The sequence below is a fragment of the Micrasema longulum genome, unplaced genomic scaffold (genome assembly GCF_059751315.1).
Source record: "Micrasema longulum isolate JH-2025_06_02 unplaced genomic scaffold, ASM5975131v1 h1tg000113l, whole genome shotgun sequence".
Taxonomy (NCBI): Eukaryota; Metazoa; Arthropoda; class Insecta; order Trichoptera; family Brachycentridae; genus Micrasema; species Micrasema longulum.
In genome coordinates, this window is record NW_028277319.1 from 14,534 (window position 1) to 29,658 (window position 15,125).

Below are 15,125 nucleotides of genomic sequence, written 5' to 3' on the forward strand. Positions count from 1 at the left end.
AAATCACTGACGAGGAATGACATTGCTATAATATTACATATAGCCGGGGTCTACGAGTTCAAGGCGCACGGAAGGAATGCGATAGTGTGTTGTGACACTGGCTGGTTGAATTTAAATAAAAATTAGCTGGTTAATATTAAAGAATATAATATACTAACGAGGTGCAAATTTTTATTGAAACTTAACCGGGCAGCGCCAAAACACATTACCGCATTCCTTCTGTGCACCTTGAACGTAGACCCTGTCTATACTTATGTAGGTACTAGATAATTGCTATGAAAATATTACATAATATTTTTAGAATGGACTCGCTCAAGATCATTTTTTTTTTACACCTGGATACATATCTAGTAATAATAATGCATGTAGGACATGGCTCGATTAAATATTAGACTTCAGAAATATAAATATTCTTATACACGATTCAACATTATATTTTCCCTGAATTATTTGTTCTAATGACAATCTAATTTATTTTAAGATCATAAGTACTTATGTTTATTAATCTAGACTACAATAATTTATTTTGTTGTTAACTGTTGAAAATTAGTGCCCACTCAAATTTTGAAATGTAAGGAGACCTTGACAAGAATTGTTAGAAGAAATCTGTGCTAAAATATTTTTTTAACGTTCAAGGTAAGATAAATGGAACAAAGTTTAAAGTCCATCTGAAAATATAATGATAAATGATCTTTTCCACATCCGCTCCTTAGTGGGGCATGTGGACATCACAAGACGCCTCTGAGAGACCCTATCGCTAGCCAGCACTTGCGCCTTCTTTCATGTCAATCCTGCGTCCATTAGTTCCACCGAATAAAGCCGAAAGATCACCATAGACAGTCATCATGGACAGCGCGTGCCTGTTGGTGTTAAGAAGAAGCAGTTTGGGTTAAGGATCTCCTGAGGGATCTGCAGCACATGTCCAAATCAGGTCTACCGCCGCACCCTTTGAACTCTCATCATAGGAGGCTGCTATGTCCGTTCTTGGACTTCAATGCTAGTTATGAGTCGAACCACCTTATGCCTTATATCCTCCTTAGGCATTTACTCTCAAAAATCAGAGGTTTAGCGTTTAGTGCTAAAGTTAGGTGCCAGGATTCGCACCCATATAGGAGTACCAGCATCATACAAGAGTTCAATAATCGGCATTTCATTTTGACTGAGTATAGACTAGAGTTCCAGACAGTTTCTAGGTGGGCTGCGAGCTCATTATGCATGCCACCATCCTCAGTTATGTTAACTCCCAAGTATTTAAAGCCGTTTGTAAAAACTTTCTCAATCCTCTGCATTATTAAAGAGAGGCTGATCAGAATCAGAACAGGATTTGTTGCACATAATCTGGATCTTTTTATAAATAAATATTTAGGCCCAGACGAGCGGAATTTCCTGGGGTGCTATTCTGAATCTTCTCTACAACCCAGAGAGTGGTTAATTTGGGAATTTTTATTTTTTGCATTGCTTCACATATGGCCATACTGATGATTAAACGTCAAATGATAAATAAAACTGTTTAAAAAACAGAAAAAAAGTAATATGGTTTGGTCAATTCAACCTAATTAAGTGTTTTGGGTAATAATGGTTAAGGTCACAATAATGATCTAAATGAAAATTATCATGTTTGGTTTTACGGTTTGTATTTATTTGACGTTCAAACATAAGTGTGAACAAGTGTAGTCGCATGCAAAAAATAAAAATTCCCATATTAACCACTCTTCGGGGAGCAGAGAAGATTCAGAATACCACCCCTGGAGTCTGTCAACAACTGCATGAATATAACTAATAGTCTTTTCGGGAAGAACCGCATCATTTCCGTACTCCAAGTCGCACAACTTTAGGGAAAAGTTCATTTCATTTCTACACCTCGGTCAAGTGGTATTGATTTACATAATATAAAATCCATCAATATCATGATAAAAACGGTGCAAGGACGCAGGCTTAACACGTATGTGATTTCAATTAATCATATTTTTTTGTTGACAGTCATATTTTTTTTTTTACTTATCAGGGTTATTAATTTATTAACAAGTAGATACATATTTTTTTCTAATTATACATAATAAATATCTTAAAGAACAAACTATTTTTACGTTATTCAAAAATATAAATAAAATCTATGTTTGCAATTATTTTGCACCGGGGGACACGCAACTAATTCTAAATTAGTGTAAATGTCCATACAGATTCTATTAGCTGGAAATTTAAAGGAAGAAAAAAATGGATTTAAGATCGGGAACAAATTGTATTGCATTTTACACTTTAGCTTTCTTTAACAAGATTTTTAAGCAAAGAAATTGACGAGATTTTTCAAGCAATCAAATTAGAAAGTAATTTTTTGTAATGTCCTGCTTTTTAAATAATCTATCACTACCTGAAAAAAAAACAGTTCAGTGAACCCCAAATATCACATTTCATTCAGAGCTGTGCAAAGCTTGTTCTGACAAATGAGTGAAGCTAACCATAGTGGTGATATAAATGTTGACATAATTAAGATATTATATTTAAAAATACAGATTACATTATTGACTTTGCCACAATTTATAACCTTCATTTAAATTTTGTCCATTGGTCGATTACAAAATAAAGTTCTTTACAGGTCATAACAAATGGCTGAGATTTGTCAAATTACCCCATGTTCACATTTCCAAAAAATTAAAAAGAATTGTGGAATGTAAAATAGGGCAGCAGACACTGTAATAATTAAAATCTTTGAACAAATATATTAGCATAAATCTTTAAGCATATTGTCAAACATTGTCACTTTTGTGAATTCTTAGAAATGAGGTATTAAACATGTACATATTCATGTATACATAGTGCTTTTTGTTTTAAAGTAATTCATTATTCTACGCATGAAAAAGCCTTGGTTGTGATTGATTTTAACCCACAAAATCGGTGATTTGAGAAACAGGAATATACAAACATACATATTTACAATAAAATTAAAATTGTTTAGTGCGCCTAACAAATTGCAACTCTACATTAGAAAATAAACATACCTTAAACATCATCATACTATCAAGGCAACAATTTAATATACGGAGAATCAAACATTTATATTATAAAGTACAATTTAGTATAAATATTTTAAGGATACATTGTAAGCACAGTTAAAAATCCCACAAAGCATCAGTGATATTCCCACAGTCGTGTATATGGATGCAGCTCAAACAAATTGATAACTATTTAGTTACATATTTATGTAAACAATTAATATTACAATACCCAGAGAGAAGACTAGACACTAAAACGTAACATATTTTTACTTTGACACATTAGAAATATAATTTACTGAATAGAATGTGCTGTAAGCTGACTTTTAAAATTAAAATAAATTATTTACATATTCATAGTTATTTAACCTAAATGCAATTAGCGTTCACCAATCAATTGACATACACACATACCTACATGACTCGTTAATGTTTAGAATATAAAAGAATGTAATGTTCTGCAGAAAATAATTATAATAGAATTATAGCTTATATAGTTTAGCGACCTAAAACAATGGATATATTCAGTTTTTTTATTTACAAGTAAAATTATGAAACTTAGTAACTTGAAGTAGTTTTAAGGAAGTTTCTTATCAAATGTCTTCAAATTAAAATGTAAGAGTTTAGTTATTGTTATTAGGTATCAATAATAATATAATCATTGGATAATACTATACATATTTTCAATTACTTAGTTGCTTACAATCATGTACTAAGAAATAAAAAATAAATAACATGAATATGTCCTATCATGATATTAACAACATTCAAAATACATACATACATAGTATGGATTTGTCATAATAGGGAAATATCAATTTTTTAAAAACATTTTTAAAGTAATAAAGGTCTATGAAATACTGTCCAGTAAAAAAAGTATTTTTTTCTTACTTTAAGTAACATAAGAATATTTTTTAATTTGTAATTTTGCATTCTCGGAAAAATGGTCATTCTATTGGCCACGCCCCTAATATGTCACGATTCATGTTTATTTGTTCCTGACTAATTTGTTTAGAACATTATCACGAATCTTGACGCCACAACTATCAAGGCCAAACATGTCGCGTTTTTCTAGTGACGTGTTTAAAAAATATATATATATGAAAACATTTCTCCACAATATCCATATTGATTTTGAAAATACAATCAATTATTCTAAATCCATTTCATATATTTTTATTGGTATTTGTAGCATGTGATATTTTCCTATTCAAATCCGTAGTTTTGCACAATATTATCCAATAAAATATTTTAAAGTAGTGAAAGTAGTTTTTTTTATTTATTTAAAAAGTTGTGTTAACACTATAATATTTTATTGTCCCTGGACTGGCCCTTGAAGCGTAAGACGGATCATCTTACCTTCATGTAATAAAAACTATCAATATACACAGCAATTAGTGTACCAATGCAGCATTGGGTACGGGAAGGGAATGATGATGATGAAAAGTAGTTTTAAAGAGTAGTTTAAAAGTGGATTTGAAATAATAAAATATTGATGATGCATTTTTGATGCTCAACTGATATTGTTTTCATTTTTATATTTCCACCTGTTGATGCATGCAATCACGGTTACAATCACACCAGTTCCAGTGTTTGTTATCTTGATTGTTAAATCTGTCTTACATTTCAGGAACCAGTAAAATGTACGATAAAATATTAGGTTAAAAAAATCCCAAAAATAATTTACGCTGACCTGGGCTGGTGTTCTGAAGGCATTTATGGCGAGTTTTTACATACTCAAATCGAGCAATACCGCGCTATAACTGCGTTCGGAATACTAGCCCTAATTGGTCATTGGGAACAGGGGGATTTCACATAATGTTCAATGAGCTTTCATTGTAATAACAATGGTTTATTCAATACCATTTAATTGTCGATGGTATGATGACAGTGTGATTCATCAAAAGTTCAAGTAAATAAAAATCAAGGAATGGCTGAGGTTGTCTAGTAAAACCTCAGAAACACGATCATGTAGGAATGTTTATGCTATCTGATGTAGTTAAAGTTTGTATAATCGCACTTGTACATGGCAAATGCACCGACCAATAGCGTTGCGGTGGCAAGAATAGCTCGGTATCTGCGAGGAACTATTGCTAGTAAAGGTGTTTCATTAATAAAATGTCGGATTTGTTGTAACTTTACGTTCCAAACAGGTCTCGGGGTTGCTGCCGCTTTTCTGGCAAGTTGTCGCTTTTTGGCCCTTTCTTCATCTTCCATACGCCTTTGTTCCCTAAAAAAACATCCAGAATAGTAATAATATAAAAAAACTCAGAACATCAAATTAACTCTACCCCATAATGTTAAGAATGTGTCAAAATTATTCAAATATTTTTCTGCCGAATTCCTTCAGTAATAATCCACATTTCTTTCACAATTCTTTGCTTTTCCGCTGCGCAAACAGCAAACATTACAATTCACCACTCTACAGTTTATTAATCTTTGATACATTGGTCAGTTTGCACATATGCTTCTTGCTATTTGGTCATTTATTTTCAGTAATAACCACAAAAATCCGGATTTCGTGAGTTACATTTTTACATGTATTCCCCCTCCCAACTCCCCGCTGTACCTCCCTGTTAACGGATTGTGACTTTAGATCAGTGGTTATTCAATGTGTAGCAACACAGAGCGCAACGTCATATAGCATTCTCTCGCAGCAGTATTTTAATAAAAAATGTATGAATTTCACAGAAAACTCGAAATATTTTGTAACAGTTTTATAATCACTACCATAACAATTTTTTATTTTTTTAAAGTCATATTTATGGCATTTTAGCTGGGGTTTTCTCGTACCCCCCTCAGAAACTCGCAGATTTTTTCCACGTTTACGCTCGGAAAGGTTAAATAAGATTTCAACAGCTGACATAAATGGTTCCAAAATCATTTACATACAATAAGTTTAATTCAATATAAAAGCATAATTGTGTATTTATTTAAAATACATAACTGTATTCAAATTAAATACATTGCACTTCAAATTTATGCACACATACTATTCTTATTTTTTTGACTACTTTAATTTAACTCAAAAAACATTTCACACTATGTACCTATAATGTATCGTCGGATCCTAAAAAGCAATCTGTTACTTACGATTTTAATCAACCAAAAATACCGCTGGAGTATTAGAAAAACAATAATTATTTAGAGTAAAAAGAGTAATAATGAAAAACTTATGGCTGTTAGTCCCTATAGTGAATTTATTTCAGTAAAACATTTTTGTAAAAAAAAACAGGTTACGCAGTATTGCAGTATCATCGACGATGTGTATATCAATATACATGTATTATTTATGTATATTTTATTCAATCATTAATTCATTAATTAACTAATTTTATATTATTTAATAATATTACTTATATAATATAGTTCATAATACTTGAGATTATAATATGGATGATTTAAATTTGCAGCAAAGTTAGTAAAATTTTAATTACAAAAAACGGCATTATGTTTCAAAATATTACAGAAAAAGTTGAATAAATAGGTGCTTACTCTCTCTTTTCCATATAGATTACTTCACATTCCATATCTTCGGGAAGATGGGCTTTGTACAATTCTGCAGCTTTGACTAGAATGTCTTCAAACGGAAGATCCTCTGGTAGCTGAAATAGTATGCATATTTAAAAAAATAATCACCGTTTCAAATAAAAACTTAATGAATCAGAATCTTTACATAAATGACAGAATTATTACATATTTTTCAAGATTTTCACTACATATTAATATATTAAAATCTACAATATAATCTACGATAAATTTAAGATAATAACACAATGTTCAAATAAGTTGAATAAAATTGATATCTGATTATACCTGGGATAAAAAACAATGTAAAGTTGCCATGTCACAGTCGAGTTGAAATATATCTGTAGCTCGGTGTAAAACAATTGCTGCAGTTACATAAATAGGGAACATCGGTGGCGCGCATAAAAAATAATCGTACAGTCTTACGACATCAGTATAGCGATTTAAACTGTGACCAAACCATGTGAGGTACCAAGGTAATGCGAACATCGTACCAACTGTAGATCTGAAAGTTTGTTGAATATAAATTATCATTTATTTATTGTCATTATCATTGACACGAAAACGACTTTTTTATGTTCTACAAAATTAAGGTTAAAGCCGGATAAAGTAAAATTGTATGTAGAAACTAGCTTAGTATAAAAACAAACAATATTTTTGTGTGGAATTTAAGTACGTCATTTTTAAAAATAAAATGAAAATAGTTTCTGTTCATCATCCAATAAAATTTATACGGTGTGAATAAACATGTTTTAAATATCAATTATAAATATTACGCATTGATTAAGAAAATATTAACATTTTTTTAGGATTAAGATGTCGCAGTGAAATTTGGTAATTTTTGATACTGATATTTGTTTATTGTTGACAAGTAGATAATTTTGTAGTGAACTATTTTGCGTAATCAGTAAGTGTTATAAATAACTGAAAGACGCTATTGAATGTTACTAAAATTTAGAAATAAGGAGCATATTTTATTAAATTGAAATCATTTTACCTGTAAAGAAATTCAGCCAATTGGTTGTCTTCGGTCTTTATAAGTGGGTGAAGATAATTTAATCTGTGCTGTGTTGGTTGCATCGTGGATTGCATAAAAGGGGCTAGAGGGGCAGAGTCTCCTTGGGAGAGCCTACACAGGAGGGGAAAGGAAGCCTTCTCGCCGCACACAAGCAGTAATGTAATTGCAACATCATGATAACCCTGAATCGAAACAGAAAAATAATTAGATTAGAGGTTTTTTTAGAACAGCTCTATAATATGCTTTTAAGGGGAAAAGACAAATAGGTAGTTGTTTTTAAATTAGTTGACAGATACAACAGTGATTTATAATAGAACAAACAGCAATAATAACAGCCAACATTAAAACAAATCAACAAGCTAATGTTCTTTTATGCAAGGTAATTACTTAAATAACGTAAAGTAATTTAAAAACATTTGCTTACAAATTATGTTCATTCAAAAATATATCAAATATTACTGCTTTAATAAAACCAGGAGATCTTTAATAAATTAATAAATTTAAATATATTTTCAACTGTTGATATATTTTTAAAAACTTATTATTATTTTGAATATTACAAACATCATTTATATAGCGCCAATTTTGTGAAAATCACCTCAAGGGCGCAGTACAATAATGTCTCAACACGTCTTGAAGCTACACGCCGCATGGACGGTTGGGTTTTTAAGTTCCTCGTTTCCAATTATAATATAACTTAATAATAGATAACAGGGCTGGTATTCCGAAAGCAATTATAGCGCGATTTAGCGTGTTTTAATACACATTATAGCGTGCTATAAATGCATTCAGAATATCAGCCTTGATAGAAGCTAATTTACAGCATGTCTTGCAGCTACAGAACGCATGGACGGCATGAAACCTAGCCCTCCTTTACATTATTTACAAATTCAATTTTGGTGTTTCTAATGATTTTTTCAAAATTGTTTACAAATAAGAGCTGGATTACACAATGGATAATACATCCTGCAGTTACAGAGCGCATTGACAGTTGGAATTCTAGACCCCATTTTGTTTTTAGATGTAGGTAGAATGTTTATTATAATAAAAAAATTACAGCAACATTATTTGCTTACATATTTATGAAATCATTTAAAATGCTTACATTATACCAATTTTTTTTGGTTGGCAAAATAAATAGTTTTTATTATAAAATAAAATCAATATTATGATTTTGAGTCAATTTTCAACTGCTAAAAAAATGGGATTCAAGTTTTGGGAAACAAATTTCGGATCTCTTATTTCGAGTCTACGATAGTACCACCAGACAATGTGACGAAAAAACAACTTCTAATTATTTCTTAGAAAAATTCATGGAAATAAAATATGAGAATAAGTTTTTAATCTAGAGTATCGGTAATGAGGATAACAACCTGATAATATTGCAGATGTGGGTATTTGATGATGACTCTGAGAATGAGAACTGTTAGCTGGTCCTGTAAAGCAACTCGTTGTTCGTAAGGGATGCCGGGAGGAAACCTCTTGAGGGATCTGTTGACATCCAGCACCACTTGGTTATATTCAGAATGCTCCGAGAGAGATGATAGTGAAGGAGCATCAGATATCTCATCTTTGGTAACACCAACAAGCACGGGCCAAATAGTGCTTCTTATTTGATCTAAAGGAACGCAAAAGTGAAATAAAATATTATTGATTTAAAGAACATAAACTATTATAAAGCTAAATCAAAACACGGTACAAACTATCATCATAATATTTTACAAAAATTCTTGGCTTTTTTACTTATTACTCCAATTACGTAACTTCAAAATCAGCATATTTACCTCCTTTATTCTCCTCCATGAATGCAACAAATAGACAAGATTTGAATGCATTAAGAATTATCTTTTTGTAGCGTTTATTAAGGCGATCCATCCAATGCGGAACAAAAAAAGGCAGTTTTCAAACTAAACTTTAGTCTAATAATAAGCTTAATATAAAATTTTGAAAACCGCATAAAAAAACCGCAAGCATACTCGTATCATACTTATGCTATGCTTCATAACTAACTAAATAACTAACCATCACGCCATTTCTCCGAAGGGGTAGGCAGAGAGGATAGAATGCTATACCACTCTGTCCTGACGCACGTAGCATGCTTCCTTCACATTCGTGAATCTTTTCATGCGCGCACGCCGAATATTTCGACATGAAGCAACTCAAATATTTATTGTACTTGATCATCTTACATCTTTCTCGACCTTCATTGACTTCTACATCCATCATTCATTCGTTTCGCATGAGCGAACCATCATAAAAGACTTTTCTCAATTTTGTTCGACAAAGCTTATCTCAGCTTTGCATTTTGGATATAGTGCTTGTTTTAGTTTTTTTAGTAATAATATTACCAAACAAAGAAAAAATTATTCAATTTATATACCTACATGGTTAATAATCACTTAGTACTGTTATAAGCACTGTTGATTCTTGGAACTACATATTTATTTGAGTCAAACTCTAATTTTTTGGTGATTTAAAAATACATATTAAAACTAAAATCACAACTAATTGCGTTCCTCATTAAGGGTTCTTTTCTTAGAAAACTCAATTATGTAAATAAAATTTAAATATAATCATATATCCATATAATATTTCCAATTTTATTGTATTGTGTACTGTTAGATATTGCAAATACTATATATTTTTTATATTCTTTCAACAGGTATCTGAAACAATACTTGAAAAAGAGGTTGGATATTGTTTTGACGAAAGGAATAAAGAAGACGACAATACTCATTTTAGTATTAGTGGACGAATAATAACTGATTTCGGGTTTGTTTTTGAACAGTTACAAGAAATAGCAAAACATGACCATTAGGGTATTTATATGGGTAAAAAAAAAATTTTTTGTTAATTTTTGACAGGGCACTATTTCATTTGATTTTCTACCCTAAAAAAATACTCCTGTATTTTTTCATTCTTAAAAAATTATATTTAGGGGTCGCTACCAAGGTTAGAATTTTTTATTTTTTTATTAAATTTTCCATTTTCTGCTCCAAAAGAACACAAGCTTAATTTCTCTAATCGTTGTTTACAGCTGTAGTGTCAAAACATAAACTTTTTCTTTTATCGCTCAAGTCCCATGAATTTATTATTTCGTAAACGGCTGACGCACATGTTCGCCTGTTCCACGATTTAATTTTGGAACCGCTAGAAGCTGATAGACTATAAGTCCTGATACCAAAATTGGCAGAAGATTTACAGTTTCATGACCACTTATATTTTCAATTAACTTGCCATCCTAATGAATCGTTAATGGTAAATCACGTTTGAACTTCCTTCTAAGAGACTCTGCTATTGATTTTCGATTTTTCAAACGCTGCCGACGAATAGAAGATCTATTAACATGAATTTCTAAAGGGTCACATCTTGCACTTTTCAAAATAGATGCTACAACAACAGCAGCTTTTCTATCACTTAATTTAGAAACATCAAGGCTAGCAGCTAAGTGGCTATTCATTGTGTCTTTTCAAGCTCGTTTTTGTGCAGGTTGAGCTTTTGAAGATTCTGGATAAGCCAAAATAAGATAAGCCAAATATTGGTTTTATTTCTAGTTAATAAACTCTTGTGACTTGTGGATGCCATGAAAAATTAAAACAAGTACGAATGGTTGGGGAAACAAAATGCATGCGCTCTCGCTGATGATTGCATTCGAGCTGAGGTGCGAATCTCGATGCGTAGGCGCAGGAAAGAAGTTAGTGAGGGGGAAGGGATGAGAGGGGAAAGGGAGAGGGGTTAACTGTAAAGAGTTAATGAGTCTTTCTGTATGCTATTTCACTTCAAAATAGGGTAATAAACATGCCAGAGTCAATAAGCCGGATCCATAGTTAAGTGGCCATACAATGTTTTTTTTCTGAATTTTTGACTTATGGTAGCGACCTCCAAAACCTATAAAAAAAAAACTCTATCATTATTTTAGGGTAGAAAATCGATCGGTAAGACGATCATCTTAACTTCACGTAGTAAAATGATCAAGATACACTGCATTTGGTGTACCAATGCAGTGCCCTATTCATCAATGGATGCGGATAAGGGAAAGTAGTAGTAAAAAGGAGTTTATAATCTAAACCTGTGTAATTTTTCTGTTTTATTTGTCTAGCAAATTTCAGTGTTCTGACATCAATAAACACGTTAATATTATTATGTATTTTTAAAAGACAAAACAAGTGTATTATATTTTACTTATATTATGTTGTATATGAATAAAGTGTAGTTTCAACAAAAATATGTTAAGTATTAGATAAAATATGTGTGCTTTTATTTATAATTAAATGGTATTTTTTAATTTTATTTTAGCTTTTTTATTAACTATGATAACTGGATAACTGGATAACTGGATAAATAATAAAATATTTATTGATAATAAAATATTTGTTTTTTTAAAAATTTATTTAATCATATCCACTACATTGGTATATTAACACTAAGGAATAAATAATATTCCATAAAATAATTTTATACGAAAATTAATGATAGGTAAGTACATATTAATATTCCAAATATAATAAATAAATTGAGCTATGAGTCCGAACTGCAACATAATACATATTAATATGACATAAGTAATTACCGTTTTCGAAAGTATCTATTAGAGCTCAAATTAAAATTAATGGCCATGCAGGCAAAAAAATCTCCCTTTTGCGGGTGCTTAGCGGGCATACTGTATTTTACATTATCCCAGCTTGACTCAGCCGCGCGCACTGACCAATATATTGCTGTCTCTTTTTAAAACTCACCATCGTCTTATGACGAAAACGAAATTGTGTTTGGCTGCATGGACCGCCTTAAAGACGATACAGAGATGTGTTTTTTAGTAGTAAACTCAAAAATGCTGATTTTGAATGCTACCTAGTTGTAGTAATTACCCCACGATATTGTGAAAATAGATTTGGTAGTTATAGATAAGAATATAATTTTTTGCTGCAAATAAAACTTTCATTTTAAAATTCGCATACATGCACTCGTGATGGAGTGGATTTAAAATATTGACAGCTGATTTCATATAACTTAATTTAACTTAAAAATGTCTTTCTTGCTTACCATAACACTTTATTTATTGTTTGCCTTGCAGAATTTATTTCATAAGCTTATATCTTTGCATTTTTTGTTTATATGCTTACTGTTTTTTCTTGCATACCTTTGTTATTATTGTTTTTTTTTTTTACTTTGTAGAACTTTTTATCATATCCTTTTTAACTAATTTCACATTTTTTTTCTGTATATTCTGTTTATTATTTAGTATGTTAGCATGTATTTCATTTTTATTTTTTGTAAATGCCTTTTGGGCGTTAATGAACAAAATAAATAACGGAACTTTAAAATTAATTCTTATTTTAAATAATTATCTGAGTCAATTTGTTGTTATATTTGGTAAAACTTAAATGCATGTTTTCAAATAAATATATAAAACTGGTCAGTTGATAAAGCTACAACCAACACTAACTGCGACGTTTCACATACTTAAGTACCTATATAGGTGCTTACATTATAATATTATAATGTTGAATATTCCATTAAAACATATTACCTGTTATAAGCCCGCCTGGACTTTTTGCGTATTTTTTCCATTGTTCAAGTGTTATATTGGGATTATTTAATGCAGCTTCTAAAATATTATGTTTCAACGCATACTGGAGATTGGTCTGAACTGAAAGGGAAAGCTGTGTAAAAATATACTCACAGAAAACTATTTGCCACCATGGCATAAGGTTTGAACAAATATTAATAATCAGTATCAGAGATAATTAGATTATTAAAAATAAGTCACTAAAAGTGTACAACAAAATTTGTATTACCATTATCAAACTTTAAATCGGAAGGAGCAGCAATGTCATCAATATTTTTACGGTCACTAACATCTTTAAACCCAGAATCACAATCAGATTTACAGTTAATGTCTTCTGAAATTGAGCTTTCTTCGTTTTCAATTTCCATTTTGGTACTTTATTATCATTACCTGATTTTAAATGACTTCGGTGATAAATATTCTGATACACTCAACCGCACCAAATAGCACTGACAGATTTGACAGCAAATTACTGTCATCGGTCATTGGCGTAAAAATAATGTTATAGGCTACTAAATGCCTACAGAACCAGCTACATATCCACTTCGTGTTAACCGTTGATTTCTGAAAGTGCGGGGCACATGTGGGCAAAAAAACAATTGGAAAGGAAAAAAAATATATTATAACACATAAATCTTACAGATCTTGACAGTAAATTATTGTTGATTAGGTAGTTATATTACGTATTTTAATTTGTATGTTTATCACGTTAAATTCCCGTGTCAATTTTAAGATAAAATAATATATTATTATAATTGTAGGAATTAAAATGGAACGACAGGGAATAATAGTAAGAATGAGTGTGTAAAAGTGTGAAAAGATGGTTAGGTTATTGTCCTTGGACTGCCACCTGAAGCGTAAGATTATGCTACAAAATACAAAGTGTACAAAGGCGAGTGAATGTGTTATGTGTATATATATGTGAAAATATTGTTTGTGTCTAGGTGGATGAAAAATACAATTCTGTCTCTGAAATAGAACCAGAACCCTAGACGAGTATTTTCGACTTCGACTTCGGAAATCAAGTGGGGATAAGTCAACTTCGTAGTTTAGTGGTTGGCGCATTCATTTACCATTCTAGAGCTCCCGGGTTCGATTTCTCGCAGGTTTAATGTGAAATATTTGTTTTAAAGGTAGTTTAATCATTACTGCAATATTTCACTGTACTTGGACTGATACCAGAAGCATGAGACTGATCACCTTGCCTCCATGTGAAAAATGATCGAGGTGATGTCTATGCACCATCCAGTCCATAGTATATTAGTTAATCAAATAAGGGGGGTAACTTATTGAATAAGAGAGAAACACTTACTGTATAAACGCAAGTTATAAAATTATCCTCAAACCCCACAATAAAATACCCAGGTACATTATAATATTAAGAAGCATTTCTATAGTTTCTAACTATTTTCATTGACACGGATTTTCTAATGAGTTGGAGCAAGTCCTAATGCATAAGTCGTTTTTAAGTGTCATTTCATATTATTTGCATCAATCGTCAACTATCGTTTATTATTGTTTTTACGAGACTATATATTTTCTGTATCATTTCATTATATTTGCCTCGCGAGTATAAATTTTTACTTTCGACCCATTTTATTGTGTAAGTACAGTGCGTTTAATAAGCCTATGTTAATTTATTGGTGCCTGTCGGTGAACTAAGTAAACATACAATTTTTGCTTTTCACGCACATTATTTCAATGATTTAAATGAAAACTTTTTGTTACGCACATATAAACCATGTTTATTTACAATTTGAATGGACTGTAGATACCTTTATGTTTTCTATATTGACTACGAAATTCACTCTTGATAAAAACTAACGCACTAAAAAGTCGATAAAAAACATTTTTAAAAACAAAAATTACTACATAATATTTAGATGACATGTATTTTTTTTTCTTTTTTAAAATGGAGAAATACTTGGTTCTTATTATTTATTTATATATTTGATTTTTTAGAAATTTTCCCATAGAATTAAGAAATTCTGTGCCTCTCCGTCGTCAATAACTTGTGCTGGAA

The 15,125-nt window shown here is 30.9% G+C and overlaps 1 protein-coding gene across 2 annotated transcripts; it reads right to left on the reverse strand.

Moving 5' to 3' along the window:
- Positions 1 to 3,915: 3,915 nt before the first annotated feature.
- On the reverse strand, positions 3,916 to 13,632 carry LOC148284503 (TBC1 domain family member 20). 2 transcript variants are annotated; one of them, XM_088238901.1, is made up of 7 exons: positions 13,332 to 13,632; positions 13,064 to 13,183; positions 8,910 to 9,154; positions 7,516 to 7,718; positions 6,807 to 7,023; positions 6,486 to 6,595; positions 3,916 to 5,220 (listed from the first exon to the last, which is right to left on the reverse strand). In XM_088238901.1, the coding sequence occupies exons 1-7, from the start codon at positions 13,468 to 13,470 to the stop codon at positions 4,977 to 4,979; spliced, it is 1,278 nt and encodes a 425-aa protein (XP_088095027.1). In that variant the 5' UTR covers positions 13,471 to 13,632; the 3' UTR covers positions 3,916 to 4,976. The 2 variants fall into 2 exon arrangements, with proteins under 2 accessions (XP_088095027.1, XP_088095035.1); XM_088238909.1 differs by having other exon boundaries at positions 8,910 to 9,027; positions 13,332 to 13,469.
- Positions 13,633 to 15,125: the final 1,493 nt, after the last annotated feature.